This window comes from Dromiciops gliroides, chromosome 4, assembly GCF_019393635.1.
Source record: "Dromiciops gliroides isolate mDroGli1 chromosome 4, mDroGli1.pri, whole genome shotgun sequence".
Classification (NCBI taxonomy): domain Eukaryota; kingdom Metazoa; phylum Chordata; class Mammalia; order Microbiotheria; family Microbiotheriidae; genus Dromiciops; species Dromiciops gliroides.
Genome location: NC_057864.1, coordinates 458,519,348 through 458,544,158, shown reverse-complemented (window position 1 = coordinate 458,544,158; position 24,811 = coordinate 458,519,348). Strand labels below are relative to the sequence as shown.

At 42.8% G+C, this 24,811-nt stretch overlaps 2 protein-coding genes across 2 annotated transcripts in view; both read right to left on the bottom strand.

Annotated features, from left to right (window-relative positions):
• Window positions 1–24,811, bottom strand: part of ASIC2 (acid sensing ion channel subunit 2) — a 354,556-nt gene that overhangs the window by 48,259 nt on the left and 281,486 nt on the right. The gene's annotated exons all lie outside the window — the stretch shown is intronic.
• On the bottom strand, window positions 24,231–24,461 carry LOC122725813 (small integral membrane protein 1-like). Its single transcript, XM_043963141.1, has one exon. The coding sequence runs from the start codon at window positions 24,459–24,461 to the stop codon at window positions 24,231–24,233; it is 231 nt and encodes a 76-aa protein (XP_043819076.1).

Here is a 24,811-nt window from a genome sequence, read left to right as displayed (position 1 = left end):
AGACACTTGACACTTACTAGCTGTGTGACCCTGGGCAAGTCACTTAGCCCCTGTTGCCCCGCCAAAAAAAAAATAGATAGATAGATAGATAGATAGATAGATAGATAGATAGATAGATTCTCTCTCTCTTCCCTTCCTCCTTTCCTTCTTTCCTGTCGTTCCCTCTCCCTTCCTCCCTCCCTTCTTTCCTGTCGTTCCCTCTCCCTTCCTTTCCCTTTCTCCCCTCTCTCTCCCTCCCTCCCTTCCTTCTTTCCTTCCTTTCCTATCTCGCCTCTGCTGAAGCTGCTGTTCCTGATTGTCACAAGCACTTCAACCAACGCCATTTCCAATATAGGTCACTTGACCCTTTCTTAGCCAACTTAGTCATAGCCCACTCTCAGGGTCTAATCATATTGATGCTGGAATCACCTCAGGAACCCAAATGGCTCAGAATACTATAGTTTACAACTCCTAAGCTCAAATGCTTCATAAGCTTCAGCCTACTCAGTGGCAAGGATTACCAAATTGTATCACTATGCCTGGTTTATTGAAAAAATAATTGGTTTCCTCTGCAATCCTATGTAGTTTTTTTTTCTGTGTTTAAAAACATTATTCTAAAAAGGGGTCTGTAGGCCTTACCAGACTGCCATAGGGTTCCAGGACACAAAAGAAGGTTAAGAAAAACCACCATTCGAGCCCAAATTTCTCATTTTACAAATGAGGAAACTGAGGCCCTGAGAGGTTGTGACTTGCCTAGGGCCAGAGAGCTAGTAAATGTCTGTGGCAGGATTTGAAGGTAGATTTTCTTGATTCCCAATCAGTGTTCTATCTGTTCCACCAGCTAAGGACTGCTGTCAATTCTGCCTCCACAGCATCTCAGACCCATCATCTTTCTTCCAATAATACAGAGACAACTCTAGCTCAGGCCTCTACTACTTCTTGCTTGGATTTTCAAAATCCTAGCTGGGCTTCCTGCCTCTAGTCTGTCCTCTCTTTGATCCATCCTTCACTTACATCCTCTTCCACAAATCTGGCCATGTTACTTCCCTTCTCAAAAGCCTTCTGTGGCTCCCTATTTCTTATAAGATAAAACAAAAGCACATTAGCTTAGTATTTAAGACTTTTTAACAATCCGGCTCCAACCCACATTTCTAGTGTCATTTCATACTACTTCCTTTCAGACTTTCACCATTCTAGGTATAATGGGTTACTTACTAGTTGTTCCTGAAGCCTTCATGACACACATCTTCCACCTTTGACACTTCTGATCTAGAGTACTGTTTTTGCTATGTCCTTTCCCTTCTAACTCCCACTTTGCATTATATTTATCTGTGGACCCATCATATTCGCCTAATATTATAGAAGTTTCTTGAGAACAGAGACCATTTGGTTTTTTTGTCACTGTATCCCCAGTACAAGCCGAGTGTCTTGCACATGGCAAGTTCTTATTAAAAGTTTTTAGAATTGAAGCAATGAGAGGCAGGAATCATTTATTCCACCAATGAGTTTACTTGAGTTGTGATCACCTTTGACACACAAAAGACAGAAATACCATCAGGAGAACTTCTGTATCCATTGTATTAAATGAGGTGCCCGCTTATACTAAGAGAGGAGGAGAAGAAAGGAGTTAGAACTTTGCTGCACAAAGGCTAATACTTTTAGGACACAACTTGTGGGTTGTACTGGAAGGATGTCACTTAGATTGCCTTTAGCCACCAGTTGGAGGAAGGGGCACTGAAGGGAGAAGGAATTGACGGGTTCTCCTCCCTCAGAGATCCAAATCTCTCACCGGGAGCTGCCCATCCCACCGCAGAGGCAATGACATTTGAAGGAAATAAATTGCCTTAGGTGCTGCTCCTTAAACTCTTCTAAGTTGTTCCTTCTGCGAGCTAGCATCTCTCAGCCAATTGTCCTCAGGGGCACAAGCAGCTTTTCTCTCTCCCTGACACCAGACTGAATTTATAATCCCAGAAAAGCTGATGGTGCAGCTTTTGCGGACGTGATTTCTCAAGCATTTCATCCCCATGTTGATCAAGTAAACACCACTTCATTATTTAGCCATTTACCACTTGGACCATAAAGGACCAGGGAGATAGAAAACTTGGGTGCGCTGCCCTTCTGTATTGACCCCAGATGAGAAACGGATGTGATCCATTACACTGTGGCTCAAGCAGAAAGGCCGTTTATGGTTTTTCATTGAAAATGTGCCACTTTAACATTTATGTTAGACCCATATTTCAGAGCACTGGTTTTAACCTGTGCTTGTCAGTAGATGCCTTAGCAGCCTTCACTGTTCTGACAGCTGTGGCCATGGTGTCTCTTATAGGAAGTGAAAACCTTGAGGTCACTGGGACATTATTGGGGTTTCTATTGGACAAAATGGCCAGAAACACAGAGACACATGCATCATCTCAAGGGTAGACATGCATACCACAGTTCCCTTGACATGACTTCCAGGGGAAAGGCAGTCATGAAGGTATCACACAAGAGACACACACTGGGAGCCCACCTGCTGAGCCGGTGCTATCCAGCTATGCTGAAAACCTCACCTAGCTTCTGCCTATACGCCCTCACCCATCACCACAGCTGACTGGTTTATCAATGGTATGCCAGCAACATTCTCCATTAGATTCTCCTCCATACCCTAGATAACTGTCAACCTGGAAGAGAATGCTAATGCAAACCATTTTTAGTCATAGCTTTTTTATTTTCCAGAGACATTATGAGGCTGAAGGGTCCTGGGGAGGACATTAGTACCTTATCCTAGGGAGATTTCAAGTGTACTGCTTCCTGTTCTCTCTTCCACCCCACTGTGCTTTCTCTAAAAAGATATTGTTTCTAGCATCTGAGTATTTCTGCTTGGATGAGGCAATAAGCAGCTTCGTGACCCATGTCGAAGTTGGAGGGAAAAACTCAGCACTGGGTTGCCAGAAGGACAGTTAGGAAGTGGTGGCTAGGTCAGAAGTCAGGGAAGCCAAGAAGGAGGGGAACAACCAAGGGAAAAAGGGGGAGGTTGGCTAGGGGTGGGGGTGGGGAATAGTGCATTCATGAGCCAATGGAGTAGTGAAATTCACTTGATTTGATCACTGTCCCAGGAGCCTTTTCTCTCCTTTGTGTCATTGCTGACCCACTTTGGACCTTCAATGGCTAGCTGACCAAAATAGTACATACAGGGGCACCCCTATGGATCCCACGTGGTGGGGGTCTATGTGTAGAGAAAGAGCCCTAGGGGAGTTAGGCAGAGAGACTACAAAGAAAGCAAGCAGAACTGGTGGCAGCTTAGGACCCAGAGAGGAAACATATGTCTAATGTTATAGAACAGAAGGGCCACCCTGGCAAACGGCTAAGCACCTCCTGCTAGAGGCAGCAAGGGGGTGCCATGACACATAGAGCACTGGGTCTGGAGTCAGGAAGCCCTGAGTTCAAATTTGGTGCTGGTACTTATCAGCTGTGTGCCCTTCACTTCTGTCTGCCTCAGTTTCCTTGACTGTAGAATGGGGATAATAATAGCACCCACCTCTCAGTGTTGTTGTGAGGATTAAATGAGAGATTTGTAAAGTACATAGAACAGTGACTGGCACATAGTAGGTGCTTAATAAATGTTTGTTTCCTTTTTTCCTTTCCTCCCTTCCTTCTTTCCTTCCTTCTTTACTTTCTCCCTCCCTCCTTTCCTCCCTCCCTCCCCCACTTCCTTCCTCCCTTCCTTCCTCCTTCCCTCCCTTCCTTTCTCCCTCCCTTCCTCCTCCCTCCCTCCCTTCCTCCCTTCCTTCCTTCCTTCCTTCCTTCCTTCCTTCCTTCCTTCCTTCCTTCCTTCCTTCCTCTCTCCTTCCTTCCTTCTTTCCTTTCTCCCTTCTTTCCTCCTTCCCTCCTTTCTTTCTTTCTTTCTTTCTTTCTTTCTTTCTTTCTTTCTTTCTTTCTTTCTTTCTTTCTTTCTTTCTTTCTTTCTTTCTTTCTTTCTTTCTTTCCTTCCTTCTTTCCTTCTAGTCTCCCAGATATGATTCAGTGTCTCCTATCTTAGGAAATTTATGAGAAAATAGGGCCTAAGATGTCTTATTTCCAAACTGCTTAACTATCTCAGTGACTCTTCCCTGAAACCCCTTTAAGCTCCGTATGCTACCTTTTAGCAGAAAGCCTGGTCTCATTAGTGGACTATGCTGTCAAAGGCTGGATTGCTGTGTGCTGCTCTATAGGGTTGGCTGGCCAATTAAAAAATCATCAATAATCAATGTGGCTTTTGCCTCTGGGGTTGCACCCAGGAACAAATTAATGGGCAGTATGGGCTATTAAACTGTGCAGGAATGAGGTCCCCCACTAAGCAGATATCCTTAAGCAGGTAAGTTGCTGCAGTGTGAATGAGGTGAGGCTAGTTAATGCACTTCAGGGAGAGGGTATGGACACCCACTATCTCTCCCCATGCTTCCAGAAGGTAGGATCCCACACAGAGCATTAAGTAAACCATCAAGTATTTGATGATTGAATGAATATATGAGCTTTCGCAATGGTTCAGGACCCAGATTTCAGTCCCAGATACATTTGTGACTTTGGGCAAATGATATCCCTTCTCTGGGCTTTCATTTTCTCCTCTTTAAAATGGACGGCTAAACAGAAAAAAAAAAAAGAAAATAAGGCTTTTAAGGGGCAGCTAGATGGCACAGTGGTTAAAGCGCTGGCCCTGGATTCAGGAGTACCTGAGTTCAAATCCGGCCTCAGACACTTGACACTAGCTGTGTGACCCTGGGCAAGTCACTTAACCCCCATTGCCCTGCAAAAACAACAACAACAGAAAAAAAAAAGAAAATAAAATGGATGGCTAGACCAGGGCTTCTTAAAGTTTTTCACTCGTGACTGCTTTTCACCCAAGAAATTTTTACATGACCCCAGGTATATATAAAATAGATATACATAATCTTTTACTATTGCCAAATTTTTCAAGACCCCCATATTCAGTTAAATAACCCCATATGGGATTGTGACTCACAGTTTAAGAAGCTTTGGGCTAGACTAGAGAGATCATTAAGGCATCTTGTCCAGGCAGTGGTGTGCTGGTAAATGTTTAACAACCAGCTTTCCAAAGAGAAAAAAATATATTCATGCCACACTTGAAAATTTATATAATTAACATTTTGTTATCACTTTCTGTAGTCAAGACAATCAATAAAACAATAAAACAAACCCTGACTTGTACCGTTTGCTTTCACTGAAAAATTTAAAATTGGTTCTAGTGGGTTCAAGGCGACTCTTAAACATCTGTGTCTAGGCCTATTTTTTGTGATTCCTGCTTTTTAAACAATTGGCAATTATGGCTTCCTCTTTCTAGTCGGGATGACAGGTTTTGTGCTTGTCTGTTTGCTGACCCCCATGCAATTTGGGGGCAATGTGGAGAACATTGACATCTAAGGCAAAGGCTGATAGAGACCATGGCAGGAACTACCTCCCTGGCTCTGACTCTGGTTTGCTCTCCATTGCCTTTGCCCCTTTGCTCAAGCACATGGCCTAGATTTATGTGAATAATTAACTCTCCCTAAGAAGAGTCATTGAATGGTGTCTTCTAGGATCACTTATCTGGTTGAAGTGTGGGCTGGTAGCAAATATCAGGTTTTATGGAGACTAAGAGACTTTAGAACACAAGATATTTGAACTGGAAGAGAACTTCCAGCCCAGGTTCTTCATCTTCTGGTGTATTATGGAGCCCTCAGCCAGTCTGGACAAATCTATTGGGCCTCTTTTTTCCAAATCATGTTTTTAGATCCGTAAAATATAATACATATGGGGCAGCTAGGTGGCTCAGTGGATAGAGCACGGGCCCTGGATTCAGGAGGACCTGAGTTCAAATCTGACCTCAGACACTTAACACTTACTAGCTGTGTGACCCTGGGCAAGTCACAACCCCAATTGCCCAGCAAAAAAATAAAATTAAAAAAATATATAATACATAAGGTTATAAAGGAAACAATTATATTGAAATGTACCTATTCAACTTTAAAAAAATACTTCACAAATCTCAGGTTAAGAATCCCTGATCTAGTCCAGTGCTTTCATTTGAAAGATGAGGAAACTGAGGCAAGTGACTTGCCTGCATTCACATAGCTGGTCAGTGGCAGAGTCATGGGCTAGAATCCAAATCTCTGATAAAGAACTCTTCATACATATGCCTCATTAACTTTTAGATTGGCATTTGGAGCTGTCTGGGCAGTGTTGTTGCTCAGTCATTTTCAGTCATATCTGACTTCTCATGACCCCTTTTGGGTTTTCTTGGCAGAGATACTGGAGCAGTTTGCCATTTCCTTCTCCAACTCATTTGATAGATAAGGAAACTGAGGCCAACAGGGTTAAGTGACTAGTCTGGAGTCACAAAGCTAGTGTCTGAGACCAGATTTGAACTCGGGAAGATGAGTCTTTCTTATTCCATACCCAGCAGTCAATCCACTGTACCACCCAGTTGCCCTGGTTGGGCAGTAGCCATTTCCATGTCTTTAGACTAGTGAGGGCTGATATTACAGAGGAAAGACTTTATTATTGGGTCATTGGGAGTATACTGGAACCAGGTGCCATGGAAGGGTTGGGTTGAGATTGAGGGGAATAAAGAGAACAAGGACACTTATGAATCTCTTTGATGTCCTTAATGGGCTTAACTACCCCAGTCAGAGGCCATCAATATCAGATAAATTGGGAATAATTCTTGCTTTCAAGGAAGGAGTGTCTGAAGTTAAAGGGAATTTTTTCCTTCCATTCCCCAGGAGAGTGTGTTTCTAATGATAATAATAATAAAAAAAATCATATTTATATAATACATTATAGTTTACAAAGTGCTTTTCCCACTTCCTCTGAGACAGGGAGCACTAGTATTGTTATTTACATTTTGTAGGTGAGGCATCTGAGGCTAAAGGAGAGGAGGGCCAGTACTCAAACCCAGGCCTTCTGACTATGTCTAATGCACTTTCCAATATACCACATAATAATCATTCTTTTCCCAGAGTCTGAGGGATTTTTTTTTTTTTGGTGAGGCAATTGGGGTTAAGTGACTTGCCCATGGTCACACAGCTGGTAAGTTGTCAAGTGTCTAAGGCTGGATTTGAACTCAGGTCGTCCTGACTCCAGGGCCGGTCCTCTGTCCGCTGCGCCACCCAGCTGACCCTGAGTCCATGGGATATTGAAAATCTTAACCTTAACTATCTCCTCTCATTAGCTGCCTTGTAGGCTCACTACACTGGAACAGTACTCACTATCTTTTTCTTCTTTTGGATTACATACTTCTTCTATCAGTAACAAAGTTTTAAAGACCTACCCCCCCAAATTTGTATATTAACTTATTTATAAATTACATATCTACTACTTACTATTATTATTTTTTAGAATTATATTTTATTTACCCCCAATTACATGTAAAAACAATTTTCAACATTTTTTTTTTTGTGGGGCAATGGGGGATAAGTGACTTGCCCAGGATCACACAGCTTGTTAGTGTCAAGTGTCTGAAGCTGGATTTAAACTCAGGTACTCTACTGCACTGCCTAGCTGCCCCTCAATATTCATTTTTAAAAAAAGTTCTGAGTTCCAAATTCTATTCTTCACTCTCTTCCCTCCCCCCTCCCTGAAATGGTAAGCAATCTGATATAGGTTTATACATTGAACTATTATTTTAAAATATATTTTTATTTATTAAATAGATCCCAATTACATGTATTTTTTAACATTCACTTTAAAAAATTTTGAGCTCCAAATTTTCTTCCTTCCTCCCGTGCCTCCCCCCTTCTTGAGAGAGCAAGCAATTTGATATTGATCATATATGTGAAGTCATACAAAACATATTTCTATATTAGTCATGTTGTAAAAGAAAACAGATAAAAAATAAACAAAGAAAATAAAGAAAGTAAAAGAAAAAATAGAGTTCCTCAGTCTTCTCTCTGGAGGTGGATAACATTACTGCTGTATTATTATGTATATTATGTAATTTGCCTGAAAAATAGAAATGAAAACATGATGAGATAAAGGTGAAATGATACTTCAACAGTGCTGACAGGGAACCCCTGGGGTTAGGGAGTAGGGGAGTGATATGATCAGAGCTAGGTTGGAGGAAAACAAGTTTAGCAGCTTTTGTGAAGGGGCCTGAAGATGAATAGTAGTGAGTAGAGAGGTGCCAGATGACAGAGATGTGGAGGTGGGAATGACAATGTTTGGCAACTGACAAGATATGTGGGGTGAAGGACAGTGATGAGTTAATAAGGATAACACTGATGGTGTGACCCTGGGTGACTGTAAGGATCATGATGCCCTTAAGAAATATGGGGATATTTGCAAGAAGGATGGGTTTTGGGGGAAGGTTAATGGAATGAGATCTGACATGAAGTCACAACTCATCCATGCTTATTTATTTAATGTGACTCAGTCCCATCTAAAACCAAAAGGGGGAAGAGACAGGACTCTTACTTACTGGTCATATCCAGAGACCAGTGACCATCCTTCAAGGGGCATCTGTTGTAACCATGATGTAATCTGGGGAGTCAGGGCATGGGCATGGTGGATCACTTCTGGGCAGGGTTCCTGATTAGGGTTAGGTTATAATTCTGAACTTCAACTTGAGCTTCAACTCAAGTGTATTATTCTGTTGCTGCTGCTGGAAGTGGTCCCAGAACAGGGATCATATTTTCTACTTTTTGGGGGTGGCAGTCACTCTTTCCTTTACTGCCTTGTCCAGAATCTCTCAGGGGGCTGGGCATATCGTATATACACAATAAATACTTGTTGGAAGAATGCCCACTGAATCAGGAGATTGGTATATCCCTTGCTGGTCTAGTCAGGTATCCTCTATACAGAGACATGCCCAACATGGATGGCTCCTTCAGCTTGTAGCCAGAGAGGAAGGATCACTGACCTTGTCACAGCCTGAGAAACAGTCATTCTTCTTTCTGGGCCTGGAGGATTTTCAAAATCTTAACTTCCACATCCTCCTAGGAAATGTCGCCTAACCCTTGTAACACCATCTCACATCTCTAAACTCAAGTCAGGCTTTTCTGTACAACAAAAATGCTCTTTCAAAAAGAGACTCACTTAGTGATGGCAAAAAAATCCCTTTGAACCAAGGAGAGATTTATTCTGGAAGGAAATTGGGTTGGGAAGGCTGTGAGGTTTCCCATCCTGAGAATAAAGAGGAGAGGGGATGGTATTAAAAAAAAAAGCTCCTCTGTTGTGATGCTTGCATTTTTGTGAGTATGGGAACTGATTTCCTTTCTGGGGCAGCCTTCAGTTGAGATATGAATAACAATACCACCTCTTCCCTACCCTCACTGCTGAACCTGGTTCCTTGCACATAGTAGGGAGTCTGTAAATACTTGTAGAATGAATGAAATGAATGAGCATAGTTAGGGCTGGGTTCTGGACCATGAGATGGAGATATTCTCATTGCCAACATCAGCTCCCCCTCACCCCCATCTCCCCTGATATTTCTTTTTTCTTTTTTTTTTTTTGGTGAGGCAATTGGAGTTAAGTGACTTGCCCAGGGTCACACAGCTAGTAAGTGTTAAGTGTCTGAGGCTGGATTTGAACTCAGGTACTCCTTACTCCAGGGTCGGTGCTTTATCCACTGCGCCACCTAGCTGCCCCTCCCCTGATATTTCAAACCTGTGAGAAGCCAAAGGTGAATTTCTGACATCTCCCTGGCACCATCTCTATTTCTATGGGGGGGATGACGATGATCAATGGACAGCTGACATTTTGGGAAGAGGAAAAACAGTATAAGCCAGCCCTGAAGTGATATTATCTATTGTGACAGACAAAGAAGAGATAGTGGGTAATAAGTGGATCTTATCTCCCTTCTCAGTGGAGGGAAATAGTACGTAATATAATATATTAGATAGTGAAGTGATACAAGTCAGCCACTTTAAGATAGACTATTTCTGATGTATAGGCAAAGTGTGCCCTGATTTAAGAAAACTTAGTACCTGGAAATTCTCTCTGACAAAACAGGATAAATTGGGACTATGTGTCTCCTCATCTTTTCTAGTTTGCTTCACCTAGTAGCATGCAAAAAAAATCCAGGACAGCCCACTGGTTTAGTATAACAGTAGGAAGAAGGGAAGGGACCCGAGAGTCCAATTCTAGAGCTCAAGGAATTAAATCATACTTGCATCGTCTTTAAATCTCATTATAGGGTTTATTGATAATATACAACACTGTCCTCCCCCACCCCATACCCTATTCCCCTCCGCACAGTAAACAACCAAAGTTATATAGTCTATTCAGCACAGAGAGTGACCCAGTTTCTTAGCTCTCTATTCTGGTCCCTGAGAGACAAAGAAAGATATTTGGTGGTAGTTCTAGGAAAACTAATTTTCCACAGAATTTCAGGCCTGGTCTGAGAGGTTAGAGAAGTTAGGGATAGCACTGGTTTATACTCAGGAGGTCAAAGGACTCTGTTCGGACTTTTTTTTCAAATATCTTATGCTAGGGCAAACAGATCTCAGGAACCACATATATATATATGAAAAATGTTTCTGCATTAGTCATTTTGTGAAAGAAGATTCAGAATGAAAGGGAAAAACCTCAAAAGAGAAAAAACAAAAATAAAAGTAGAAACAGTATGGTTTAATCTGCATTCAGAATCCACAGTGTTTTTTTTTTTTCTGGATGTAGAGAACATTTTCTATCATGATTTCTTCAGAATTGTCTTGGATCATCATACAATGTTACTTTTACTGTGTACAATGTTTTCCTGGTTCTGCTCACTTCACTCAGCATCAGTCCACTTAAGTCTTTCCAGGTTTTTCTGAAATCTGCCTCAGGCACCTTTTTTTAACACATTGATCAGGAATAAGCTACAGGTAGGGATAAGCACAGGGCTTGACAGAATTCCTCTGGTGTCACAGGGTGGGGGCGCCCCCCCCCCCACTGCTGTACCAATGGACTCATTAACCATGCTGGCTGTTTATATCTACTAATTTCCTTTTTCCTGTTGGAGAAGGGACTCAATCTGATCATTTTGCAAAAGGGCATAATATATTAATTCTCCAAATATTTGTTAGGTGCCTGCTATGTATAGGGCACAGTGCTAGGCACTATGGGTGATACAAGAATAAAAAAAGAAAAGAAACAAGTATTTATTAAGCAGTTACTATGTGCTGGGCACTGGGCTAAGCACTTTATAAATAATATCTCATTTTATCCTGGCAGGTAGGTACAATTTTCTTCCTCATTTTACATTTGGGGAAACTGAGGCAACCAGAGATTAAATGACTTGCCCAGAGTCACATGGCTAGTAAGTATCTGAGGGAAGAGTTGAATTTAAGTTTTCCTGACTCCAGGCCACTGTGCCACCTACCTGGCTCAGAATAAGACACAGTCTCTGCTTGCATGGATCATTGGATTCTGGAGTTGTAGAAGCCATTTGACAGATGAGGGAGATTGATTTCTTTTTTCCTCTATTCCTCAACTCCCTTAAGCCCCAAACTAGGGCCAGTATAAAATCAACCTTTCTCCCTGTACCTAGGCAAGGGGAATACGAGGAGCCCTAGTTCAGGGGCTGAGTTGTTCAACCGTGTTCTTTCTTTGGCCCTCTACCCTGTAGAGTTTTGTCCATTGGTTTCCTCATTCCCAAGTCCTGCCTTGGATCCCTGACTCTCTGGGCCCTGAACTCCATTCTTTCGCCCCAGATGCCTGACAGTCTAAGATGTTGGACCCCTCCCCCCATCCCATCTCTGTTTACTAGCTGTTGCCTAACACTGTTTGATTGACTACACCAGAAGTGTCCAACACACAGCCTGCAACACTCCCAGAGGCAGCCTGAACCAGATTAAAATGTAATTGGAAAATATTTAACAAGATAAATAAAAATAGAATAAAGTATAGTTAACATTACATTTAAAACCTAGTGAATATGTAGCCTGCAGGGATCCTTATGTACATACAGAGTAGTGGCTTTCCTGTCTATTTGAGTCTGCTACCACTTCCCATTACCTCTTTGCTGGCCTGTTGCCAACTGCCATACCTTCCTGAGTAATGGTGTACCTATTACTGCCTATTACCAGACTTCTCTGCAAATGACTATGTCCAAAACCTGCTATCATTTCCTCCAATTGAATGATGCTTACAGAATATTTCCTCTCTGCTTTTACAGTGGTATTGATTTGTTTGGTCTCTCAGTCCCCATCATCTCTGGCCTTGCATAGGCAAGTACTGACAAAGTCCCCTTATGGAATTCAGCTAAATCGATTCGTTAATGTTGTCTCTAAACATCATCATAATCATTTTCTTCTTTTTCTTCTCCTTATTCTCATTCTTCCTCTTCCTCCTCTTCTTCTCCTTGTTCTTCTTCTTCCTCCTCTTCTCCTTGTTATTATTTTTCTCTCCTTCCCCCTTTCCTCTTCTCCTTATTCTTCTTGTTCCTCTTCCTTCTTTTTTCTTCTTCCTCATCTTGGTCTTCTTCCTCATTTTCTCCTTGTTTCTTCTCTTTCTCCTTTTCCTCTTCTTCTTCTTCCTCTTCTTATTTCTGTTCCTCTTTCTCTTCTTCTTTTCAGCTAAGACCATTTAAAAAATCTAGGATCATCGGATGATAAATTTGGAATTGGATGGGACTTTAGATGTCAGCTAAGTCAAATCCTTTATTTATCAGTGAAGAAACTGGGGCCCAGAGAGAACTAAGGTTCCAAAGTAAACATTACTTTCTAGGAGTACATGGATCACTTAAAGGAAGGTACACTTGCATTTAAAGACCATCTTGGGGGGGGCAGCTAGGTGGTGCAGTGGCTAGAGCACCGGCCCTGGAGTCAGGAGGACCTGAGTTCAAATCCGGCCTCAGACGCTTAACACTTACTAGCTGTGTGGCCCTGGGCAAGTCACTTAACTCCAACTGCCTCACAAAAAAAAGACCATCTCTGACCCAATCCTTAAATTGCTTATTGTGAATATGGGAAAACAAAACAAAACAAAACAAAACCCAACCTGAAAGTAGTTGTGATAGAGTAGAAAGAGCACTGAACTTGGGAATAAAAATACCCAGATTCTCAAACCTTCCATGTACTGGGCACTGACTAAGTGATTTACAAATATTTTTTCAGGGGCAGCTAGGTGGCACAGTGAATAAAGCACCAGCCTTGGATTCAGGAGGACCTGAGTTCAAATCTGGCCTCAGACACTTGACACTTACTAGCTGTATGACCCTGGGTAAGTCACTTAACCCTCATTGCCCTGCCCAAAAAAACCCAACAGACAAAATAAACAAAAAAAAACCCCATTTGTTTTCATTTGATCTTACAATAATCCTTTGAGGTAGGTGCTAATTATTATCACAAATTTATAGTTGAGGAAACTTAAGTGACTTGCCTAAGGTCATATAGCTAGTAAGCAACTCAAGTGGGATTCCAGCTCAGGTCTTCCTGACTCCAGGCCCAGAGCAATATCCATTCTGCCACCCAGTTGCTTCAAGGGGTTCAAGATCATAGGCATAGAACTGTAGGGGATCTCAGAGGCCATTGATTCCAAGCTTGTCATTTTAGAGATGAGGATACTAAGTCCCAGAGAAGTTAAGTGACTTGCCCAAGATCACACAGCTAGTAAATAACAAAGGAGAGATTTGAAGCCAGGTGCTTGAGACTCCAGATTTGGCATGCTGCTGCCACTATATTCCCAGATTCTCCTGGTGAATGTTACACACGATTCACAGTAAAAATGAATACAGCAATAATCAAATTACTGGCAACATGCAGGCTCCATGCTTTACCAAATCACCTTCTCAAATGATCATAATCTAAGGCCTCGGTCACAGTACTATGGAGATGTATGGAGCAGAGGGAAAAGAAATCCTCATGAGCGGTGATGAGCATCTCTCCCTTCCTTCCCTGACAGGATGTTTTCACCATGATATATTTAGGTGCCTATCAATGACTAATGAGGCAAATCTGGGACTGGCAGATTTTACACCAGCTCAGACAGATGTTCCCACATGTGGAAGTTGGATTTTGATTCTCAGCCTGCTGTCTATTAGGAGATACCTGGCACCTCTCTCCCTCCCAACTTGACTTTGGTGATTTAAATGGGTCTACGTCCTGACATCTGCCTGTGGTCTCAAGCTGGCTAACATCCCTTAATCAGCTTTGGCCTCAGGCAAGAGGCCTAGATGGAGCCTGGCTTTCAAACTCAGATGGCTTAGTACTGGAAAGCATATACCTCAAAGCTTCTCCAGTAGGTTTCTCAATCTGGCCCAATTACCTTTTCCAAGAAGACTTACCTGACCAATCACTCCTGTAGCCCCAAACAGAACCACATCAATCATCCTTCTGCCTTGTAGCTAGAAATTTTGATTTCCATAATACAATTCTCTAGGGGGTTCTTACACGTTTGTTTGATCTCCCCCACCAGGCCTTGTTCTTTGCTCCAACCTTGTACATGAGGTCTTTGGGAGGGGGAAACCAAGGAATGGCCTTTCCCTTCTTGAATCTATGAGCATTTTATGGAAACTTTGTTTTACATGGTCTCCAAGGACTTCAGAGTGGTCAGTCCAAATAATCAAATTTAGAATTTCAAATTATTAGTTTAAGATGTTTTTGGAGAAGACCTATAACTTCATACATGTAAGAAGCTCTGAGCAACAAATGCCTTCCCCTTTTTTTTTTTCTTTTGTGCAGGGCAATGAGGGTTAAGTGACTTGCCCAGGGTCACACAGCTAGTTAAGTGTCAAGTGTCTGAGGCTGGATTTGAACTCAGGTCCTCCTGAATCCAAGGCCAGTGCTTTATCCGCTCTGCCACCTAGCTGCCCCCCAACTCCTTCCCTTTTAAAGCAGATTAGTACTTGCTCTGAAATGGGCAGTCAGGTGGTGTAGTGGATAGAATGCTGGGCCTGGAGTTAGGAAGCCCTGAGTTCAAATCTAACCATAGACACTTACTAGCTGTGTGACCCCCAAGCACCTCTGCATAATTATGCAGAGTCTAGCAAAACAAATCCCCACACTGTCCATTTCCAAAAATGTATGTGTCATTCTGCATATTGAGTCTGTCGCCTCTCAGTCAGGAATGATAAATAGAGGTTTTCAGAGAAACCTAACATGAACTGATGCAGAGTGAAGTGAGCAGGATCAGGATAACAATTTCTACCCTTCTCTCATTTGGGATAATGCTTTTGTTTCTCTATTTTCTGACTTTTGTTCCTGGATTACTCTTCTCAGAACTCTCCATTGCTTTTAGCTGACCATTGGACCCAGACTAGCATTCATCTCTCAGATTATTTATATGGATGAAAATATATTTATAGAAATTAAATGATGAAAATGAAATTTGCAAAAGAAATATTTCGTTAAGGAGTACTGGCTAAATTTGGACAAATGACCTGGGTTCAAATCCCAGTTATTCTACTTGCTAACCTATATGACCCTGAGTTCTTCTTCTACTCTTTGGGCCTGAGGATTCTTCTCTGTGAACTGCTAAGGAGAGACATAGGACACAGAGCACTAGGCCTGGAGTCAGCAAGACTTATCTTCCTGAGTCCAAATCTGGCTGCAGACAATTACTAGCTGTGTGACCCTGGGCAAGTCACTTCACCCCGTTTGCCTCAGTTTCCTCATCTATAAAATGAGCTGGAGAAGGAAAACCCCAGATAGGGTCATGGAGAGTAGGACATAACCGAAAAACCACTGAACTACAAATCCTTCTCTGTAAAAATGAGAAAATTAAGTGATCTCTAAAGGCTCTTCCAGCATCCCCAGTTGTAGTCTCAGGTACTGAACAAAAGGTCCAGATCGATGCCCAAGTGTGATTCTCACTGGGGTGTCCAGTCTCTAGGCAGCTTCAATGACCTGAGTGTGTCTCAGTGGGTATAGAAAGTCTGCATTTCCAGGTCCTAGGGATAAGGAAATGACTCTGCCCTCACTGTAGATGGGAATAATAATATAGCATCGTAGACCTAGAACTAAAAAGGTCCTTAGAGGCCACTGAGTCCAAGCTTCTCATTTTACAGATGAAGAAACTGAGGTATGAAGAGATTAAAGTGACTAGTTCAGGGTTACACAGCTGGTAAGTGCCCAAGACAGGTTTTGAACCCAGGTCTTCATGCCATGCTGCCTCTCTCATAGATGACATTTATAATAGCACTTTAAAGTTTATAAATTTATATACCAAGGAAAGCAGGAACATGGAAAGGCCTGAAGGAGACCTTGGATATCATACACTCTAACCGTCTCATTTTACAGTTATCAGAGGAGCTAAAGTCAGGAAGACTAGAATTCAAATCTAGTCTCAGACTCAAACTGTGTGACCCTGGGTAAGTCATTTAACCCCTGCTGGCCTCAGTTTCTTCATCTGTAAAATGGGCGTAATAATAGTAACCCCCTTCCAGGGGCATGGTGAGGATAACATGATTGTAATTGTAATGATAGTCATTGTAAAACAGGCTGCAAACCTTCAAGTGCTAAAGAAATGCTAGTGATGATGACGATGATTTCACTTGATATGAGAACTTCATCTGGGATGATAGATTTAGAGCTGGAAGAGACCATAGAGATCATCTAGTCCAATGACTCCATCTTATAGATGAGGAAACTGAGGCCAGAGGGATTAGGTGACTTGCTCAACCTCATATGGTAAGTAGCAGTGACCACTCTTCATTTCCAGGTCCCTCCTTTTACTGCTATTTGTATCGAATATTTTGGACAAGTGAGAGACTTTCATGTGAAGATTTCGCTGGTGTTGAGGAGATCTCTATTATGTGTCTATCACTCTGGGGAAGTGGACATTCTTTTTTTTTAATTAATTTTTTAAAGCATTTAAATTTTTAAAACCTTTTTCTTGATGACTTTTGTTTTTATATCACCTCAATTTCTCCCTCTCTTCCTTTCCTCTTTCCTACAGGAGAGTTATCCCATATAATAAAGGGAAAAGAAAGAAGAGAAAAAATTAGTAAAGCTGATAAATATTTGGAAAAAATAATCTGACAATATATGGAATGTTCCACATATTGCCCCCCTCCATCCTCCAGGACACAGACAAAGCAATAGGGGCAGGTATCTCCGCCTACCTTTTCTTTGGAACTAAGCCTGTTCATTGTAATTTTGCAGCATTCATTTTCAATTGCTTTGTGATGGTTGTTCAGGTGAAGTGACTCTAATGTGGAACATCTGAAGCTTGTGGAATGCTGAGTCCAAAAGTTGGAGGGAGAGACCAGATGGGGTGCCACCTTGGAAATGGAAAAGAACTGGATTTGGTTGTTAACTATGGTAGGCATTGGATACATGCCGCCATGTCTCGAGGTGCCAAATGGCAGCTTGATATGGAAATTGGACTGGATGCTAGTAAGTGAGAGTGGGCTCATTGATGATTGGGCAGGTTTAGAACCCTAGGAAGCATTGGGGGGGGGAAATCCATGTTGGATGAGGGTAGTAGAGGCTTCATGGGCTATGACTAGGCTAGGAGACAGCATAACAGCTATGAGATGTATTGGAGGAATCGGGTAGGGATGTAAAATGCTAGGGAAATTGGCTTTCAGGCAGGAAGCTGAGCAAGGGAGTCTGAGAGTCGGCCAAGAAAAGCGTGTTCAGAAAAACAGCGTTAAGTCTCAAGTGGGTACAGAAAACGGGAAGAGCAATATGTGCACCGAGTGAGTCGCTTACTTTGCTTGTCCGTCTCCCTTTGTTCTCCACTGTCCCTATCCTTACATAGTTTTTGAAGTCACTGGCAGCATGGTGCCTTCCTGATGTAGTCCAGCCAGTAACTGAATCATGTGCTAGCTATTTTACAACCAGTATTAGGAGACCTAACAATATGCCAAAATTGCTGGATGCATCTAAAGCAGTCCTCAGTGGGAAACAAACCATATTCCTACAACATACATTAAAAAATAGAAAAAGAGAGCATTAATGAACTCAATATGCATTGTAAAAAATTAGGGAGCCAACAAATAAACAAACCTAAAAGAAACACAAAAGAGGAGATATTAAAAATAAGAGGAGAAACAGATAAATTGGAAAACAAAAAACTCCCTATAGAAACGTTAAATAAAATTTAAATCTGCTTCTTTGAAAAGACTAATACAGTTGATAAACCAGAATAAAGGGATTTTAGCATGTAGCATCTGGACATTGAAATTCAACAATTTTCTATTTTTAATGCATTAAATATTTTTTTAATCTTTTCCTTCAAAGTTTTTTGAAACATCCTAAAGAGGAAAGGTGCGATCTGATGGTATTACCAAAGGGACGTTAATCCAATGACTTCTGAGGTCCTGGGGCACCCAGAGTAGAATCATAAAAGTCAAATGCAAAAGAGGGTGTGAACCCGCTCTCACTCCCTCACCCAAGCATGGGCTGAAACCAGATAATGGTGCCATTGGGAGTTGGTCAGTTTTCATTTCCTCCCTGGGCTATTCACTCACTTCAGGGATTCTGGCACCAACCCAGTCCACTGGAGGCTACAGAGATCTCACCCTTTGCCTTCTCTTCTGAGATAGGAGCCAGCCAGCATCAGGGAAAAGTAGAAAGAAGGTTGATTTTGAAATAGAAGGACCCATGTTTGAATCCTGTTACTGCTATTTGCTACCTTGAAACAAGTCACTTCATTTCTCTGAGACGTATCTGGTAAGAGAGAGTTTTGGACTTGGTGGCTTCTAAGATCACTACTAACTTTTCCCCTTGAACCATACTGCTTTTGAGCCCAAGGGCCTAGTAAGGAGGGTAGCTAGATGATGCAGTGGATAGAGTACCAGGCCTGGAATCAAGAAAACTTGATTTCAAATCCTGTATCAGACACTTACTAGCTGCGTGACCTTGGGCAAGTCACTTGACCCTGTTTGTCTCACCTTCCTCCTCTGTCAAATGAACTGGAGAAGGAAATAGCAACCCACTCCAGTATCTTTGCCAAGAAAATGCCAACAGGGGTCACAAAGAATCAGACATGCTGAAAAATGACTAAACAACAACAAGAGAGTAGATAATAGATATTATTACCCCAATTTTACAGATGAGAAAACTGAGGCATTTCCCAAGAGGTTAAATGATTGCCTACATAGAGGTTATACAGATGACAAGTGACAGAGACAGGATTTGAACTCAGATTCTTGGATTCTGAAGTGAAAGCACTTGCCCCAGCAATGTGGAACCTTCTCTTTGTTTTTCATTTTTGACTTATGAGTCTAACATTTGGTCTCTGTCTCCAGTCTGTTACCTCTCATGTCAACATTCTTAGGTTTCAAATGGCCAATTTTTGTTCTTGTTTTACTGTTCTCAGCACCTCCTTGATGCCCACAAAGCCCTGCTTACTGTGTGTCCAGCATTCAGGCTCTGTTTGCCTCTGGACTACATTGCCCAGTGACTTCTTCACTATGATCACCTATAATAACAATAGCTGACACTTACATGGTCCTTCAAAATTTACAATGTGCTTCTATATTCAGTCACTCAGTCGATTTTTTTTTTTAGTGAGGCAATTGGGGTTAAGTGACTTGCCCAAGGTCACACAGCTAGTAAGTGTTAAGTGTCTGAGGCCAGATTTGAACTCAGGTACTCCTGATTCCAGGGCCGGTGCTCTATCCACCGTGCCACCTAGCTGCCCCTCAGTTGATTCTTACAATGACCCAAAGAGATGAGTGCTACTGGAATTCTTCCCAGTTTATAGATGAGGAAACTGAGACTCAGAGAGGTTTAGTGTCTTGGCCATAGCCACAGAGCTATTAAGTACAAAGAAAGATTCAAACCTAGGTCTTTCCTGACTCTAAGGTTAGCAATTTCCCTACTATACCAATAGAATATATCAGGCAGCTAGGTGACATAGCAGATATGACACTGGACTTTGGAACCATAAAGACCTGACTTCAAATCCTGCTTCAGACATTTGCTAGTCATGTGACCCCAGGCATGTAAATTAACCTCAGTTTATCAAATGAGATAATGTGAAGTGCTTTGCAAACCTTAAAGTGTTACATAAATTATTATCATTGGGGGCAGCTAGGTGGTACAGTGGATAAAGCACTGGCCCTAGATTCAGGAGGACCTGAGTTCAAATCCAGTCTCAGACACTTGATACTTACTAGCTGTGTGACCCTGGGCAAGTCACGTTATCATTATTATAATAAAATTCTGTACAACTATGAATTCTCAACCTCATCAATGAAGTGCAAATCTTGTCCCCTTCAGAGGATTGCTCTGAGTTAGCATGGTTAACTTGTATATATTTGTACTTATGCACTTAATATTCATGCTGCATTTGTATATGTACCAATTATCTCCTCCATTAGAATATTAACTCCTTGAGAGCAGGGATTATATAATTTTTTTTTGTATTTGTATATCCTGCACCTAGAAAAGTGCTTGGCACAAAGTAGGCACTTAACAAAATGTTTATTGATTCACTGATGTGATCTATAATAAAAGAAATTCCCCTCTCTGGGGCTCAGTTTCTTCCTTTGTAAAGCAGTGGAATTGGATGCTTAAGGCCCCTTCCAGCTCTGCCATTCTGGAAAAGTAGGGAAGCAAAGTCCAATGCACTTTCAGGGATTCCTTTGGCTACAGCTTCATGGGGCTAACCACTGCATGGGGTCCCTGAATACATTAATAATGCTATTTTAATCCACTCTTGCTGTGCTTCATGACTTCTGGTAAGAGCTAAAAACCTCAGTAGGTGATGATTGAGCTAAAAAATCAAATAACAGGATAACAGGCATGACTTTGCACTAAGAAAAGGAAGCTATCTTTTAGAAATCCAGTGGAGTTCCATTTGTTAAGTCTTGGACACAACCCATCACCTGGCTGGGTAGCTCAGACTATTAGCAAAGAGGGCTAATAAAGCCAAAGTTGGGGATATGATTAGCTTGGTTACCTGGGCTACCACGAAAGGAGTGGGAGGTAGGTCCTTTGTCCTTCCCTTTAAGGCAAAATATCTGGGATTGCCTCTCCCATTTTTCCTGCATGCCACTCTGGTTACCCTTTCATGACTTCTTTCCTCTTCCAAGACTATTCTGGTATTTATTTCCATATGATTTCACCTGTGTATAAATGTTCAGGGGACCAAAGGGTTGGAGCACATAATGGTGATTTGTGCTAGCTCAACACCTACATCTTGTAATAATGGAGTTTGGAAAGGTTAACATAAATTGGCACAACCTCTTCCTTCTTCTTTCTCCCACCTCATGTTGGCTATGGTCTATTTGTAGCATGTCACAGACTGTAATCCTGGCCCCAGGCTTATAAGCATGTTTTCCTAGGTATAAGTCTCGAGAGCACAGAAAATCAGGCAGCTTGATTTAATAGAGGTAGCCCAACATCACTTGGCAACTGATTCAATATGAGGTTGGTAATGGAAAAAGAGGAGTAGATGGGGCAGCTAGATGGCGCAGTGGTTAAAGCACCGGCCCTGGACTCAGGAGTACCTGAGTTCAAATCCGGCCTCAGACACTTGACATTTACTAGCTGTGTGACCGTGGGCAAGTCACTTAACCCCCGTTGCCTAAAAAAAAAAAAAAAAAAAAAAAAAAAAAAAAAAAAAAAAAAAGAAAAGAGGAGTAGATGATGAGACTGAGGTCATGAGCTTGGGTAACTGGAAAGGTGGTGGTGCTCTCACCAGAACCAGTGAAGTTAGGAAGATGAGTGGGCTTAGGGAGAAAGAAAAATGAGCAATAATATGTTGAAGTTGATATGCCTATGGTGACATCCATGCAGATCTAGTAGGAAACTGGCAACATAAGGTTGGAACTCTAGGGAGATATTGAGGTCTGTATATGCAGATTTGGGATTTATCTTCACAGAGATAATAACTGAACTTAAGGGAGCTCATTAGGTCATCGTGAGACTGTAGAGAGGGACACCCATATTGAGATGGCTAGAAGTGGCAGATGATCCTGCAAAACAGACTGAAAAAGAGTGGTCAGGTAGAAGAAGCAGATGAAACAGTATCATGAAAATTCACAGAGGTGATAGTGTTCAGGAGAGGAGGCATGATAGTAAATAGTGGCAAACATCGTAGAGAGGTCAAGAAGTATGAAGACTCTGTGTGACCCTGGGCAAGTCACTTAACCCCCATTGCCCTGCCCCAAAAAAAGAAGTATGAAGACTGAGAAAAGCCGTTCTTTGGCTTTAGCAATTAAGAGGCCATCGGGAACTTGGGAGAGAGCAGTTACAGTTGAGTGATAGGGTCATAAGCCAGAGAGAATTCACCTCCACAACCTCTATGATCCTTTAAGCCTTCTTGCTCTTTCTCACACATGACATTCCATCTCTTGACTCATGCATTTTCACCGCCTGTCCCTCTTGTCTGGAATTCTCTCCCTCCTCCTCTTTCTCCTGGCCTCCATGACTTCCTTCAGGTCCCAGCTAGAACCTGACCTTCTGCAAGAAGCCTTTTGTCACCCCATTTCATGCTAGACCCTCTCCTCTGAGATCATCCCCAATTTATACTCTCTATATGAAGTTGGCATATAATCATATGCATCTTTTCTCTCCTATTAGACTATGAACCTCTTAGAAGCAGTGATTATTATTTGCCATTTTCTGTATCTGTGGCACTTGACACAATGCTTGGCACATAGTAGGTGCATAATATATGCTTGGTAGGATGTGAGGAAATGAAGGCAATGAGTTTAGCTTTTTTTTCAAGGTCACACTACAAATGGCTGTTTTTTAGAATCCTTCTAGTCTAGGACTTTTTTTCCTTCATATTATTCTGCCTCTCTGGAAAGGCACGAGAAAGGGGGGCATAGAGGCTGGGGCTCAACCCCCAGGATGCCCCAGTCCTTCATGGCTCAGCCTCTGCCTCTTTGGTGAGGTCATGGATCAGGAGGGAAGGCTCCTCAGCTTGGGGGCTGCTTTCTTTTGGCTCTGAGAGTCTTTGTGGCACCTGTGTCCAGGGCCCCAATTCAGATTCACTGGGGCTTTCTTCCTTCAGGGTAGGCCAGGGGATATTATTCCCTAGAACTTAGTGCAGCAATTGAGGGCAAATCCAGGGGAGGGGGCAAAGGACTAACTTTAGAGGGGATACCTCTGAGAGTAGCTCCAGAGCTGAAGGTTTGAGACCCCCTCACACACATAAAGGGGACACAGCTGTGGGCCTATGAGTCTGGGGAAGACCCTGGGCCCTGGGGGGCTGGGAGTTAAGGCTATGAATTTCCCTGCTGACCCCGAGGGACCATGGGAAATTTTTGGCTTTGCTAGAATTTCATGTTGAACCATTGTCATAGAAGCACGGATTTAGAGATGGAAGGGGCCTTCACAATCTGGTCTCATTTTAGAGTTGAGGGAACTGAGTCCAGAGATGGTAAGTGACTTTCCCAACTCTCCCATGCTTATACAACATAAATGGGATAGTCAGGATTTTAATAAAGTACCTCTTTCCCATACATGATGCTGCTTCTTTTAAAAATATTTTGCTGGAAATAAATGGGCCACTGCCTTTCTCTCCCTCAACAAATTTCTGTTGAAATCAGAGTTCATGGTCAGGGGCAGGGCAGGGAACGGGGAGGAGAGGCCACAGCCTACGGGAGGTAGATTTTACCCCCACCACCTGTGACTGGAGCAGGGATGGGTGGAAATGGAACCCTAGAAGCTGTGGTGATGAGTGAACTGTGCCCTGGCCTCTCCCACCTTTCTCAGACCTTTTACTGTCAAGCCACAGATCCAAAGGAGAGATCATCTGATCAGGGCAACCAAGGAGGGGCTGGGTGGGAGAGAGATGCAGTCCTGGGCTTCAGTAACTTTCCCTGCAGGTGGAATGTGGCAGGGGAAGGCTGGGATGTGGACTGCTTAGTCTGGCATTCTCTCCTGGGGCAGGGGAGAAGTATGTGCATTAGTGTCTGTCTTTTTCTGTGTCTGTCTATGTCTCCATGTATGGCTAGCTCTTCTGTACAGTGCCTGAGTGTCTGTCAGTCTAGGTATGTGGCTCTCTCTTTCTCTGAAAAGAGAATAAAAGATTGTCCCTGCCTTTCTCTCTCTCTCTCTCTCTCTCTCTCTCTCTCTCTCTCTCTCTCTCTCTCTCTCTCTCTCTCTCTCTCTCTCCCTCCCTCCCTCCCTCCCTCCCTCTCTCTCTCTCTCTCTCTCTCTCTCTCTCTCTCTCTCTCTCTCTCTCTCTCTCCCTCCCTCCCTCCCTCCCTCCCCCTCTCTCTCTCTCTCTCTCTCTCTCTCTCTCTCTCTCTCTCTCTCTCTCTCTCTCTCTCTCTCTCTCTGTGTATCTATATCTATAGGTGTGTGTGTCCCCAGGGGCCAGCCTGGCCTGGTGGTCTGAGCCAGGAAGTAAGAGGTCTCTGGGTAGGTAGAGGGCTCCTGGTAAAGGTGTCCAGCAGATTCAAACAAGCTCTACTTGCACTTGTGGATATAGTAGCTGGTGACGTAGCCGATGATGAAGATGATCCAGAACATAATGATCCCACCTGTCACCTTCATGGCGATGCCCAGCTTCCCAGTGCATAGTTTGGTGTAGATCCACTCACAGCCGGAGCTCTCGGAGGCCTGCACATTCATGCTGACCTCATCCTGGTTGTTGCTCCACCTGCTGTACTGGACACCGCTCTCCTGGGGTTCCATCATTCTGAGGTGACCTTAACTTTCAAGTGCAGGGCAAGGAGCTGCTCTGGTAGATGAAATCCCCCAACAGAAGCTTGTTCTTCTCAATCTTAGGAGAGGGTGTTGGGTGCAGAGGTGCTGTCATCCCTCTCTCTCACCTGCAGCTCCCTACCTGTCCCCCTGAGTTTAGCTTTAAAAAAAGTCAGTTGCTGGGGAGAAGCTAGGTGGTGCAGTGGATAGAGTACCGGTCCTGGATTCAGGAGGACCTGAGTTCAAATCCAGTCTCAGACACTTGACACTTACTAGCTGTGTGACCCTGGGCAAGTCACTTAACTCCAATTGCCTCACCAAAAAAAAGTCATTTGCTGGGAAAG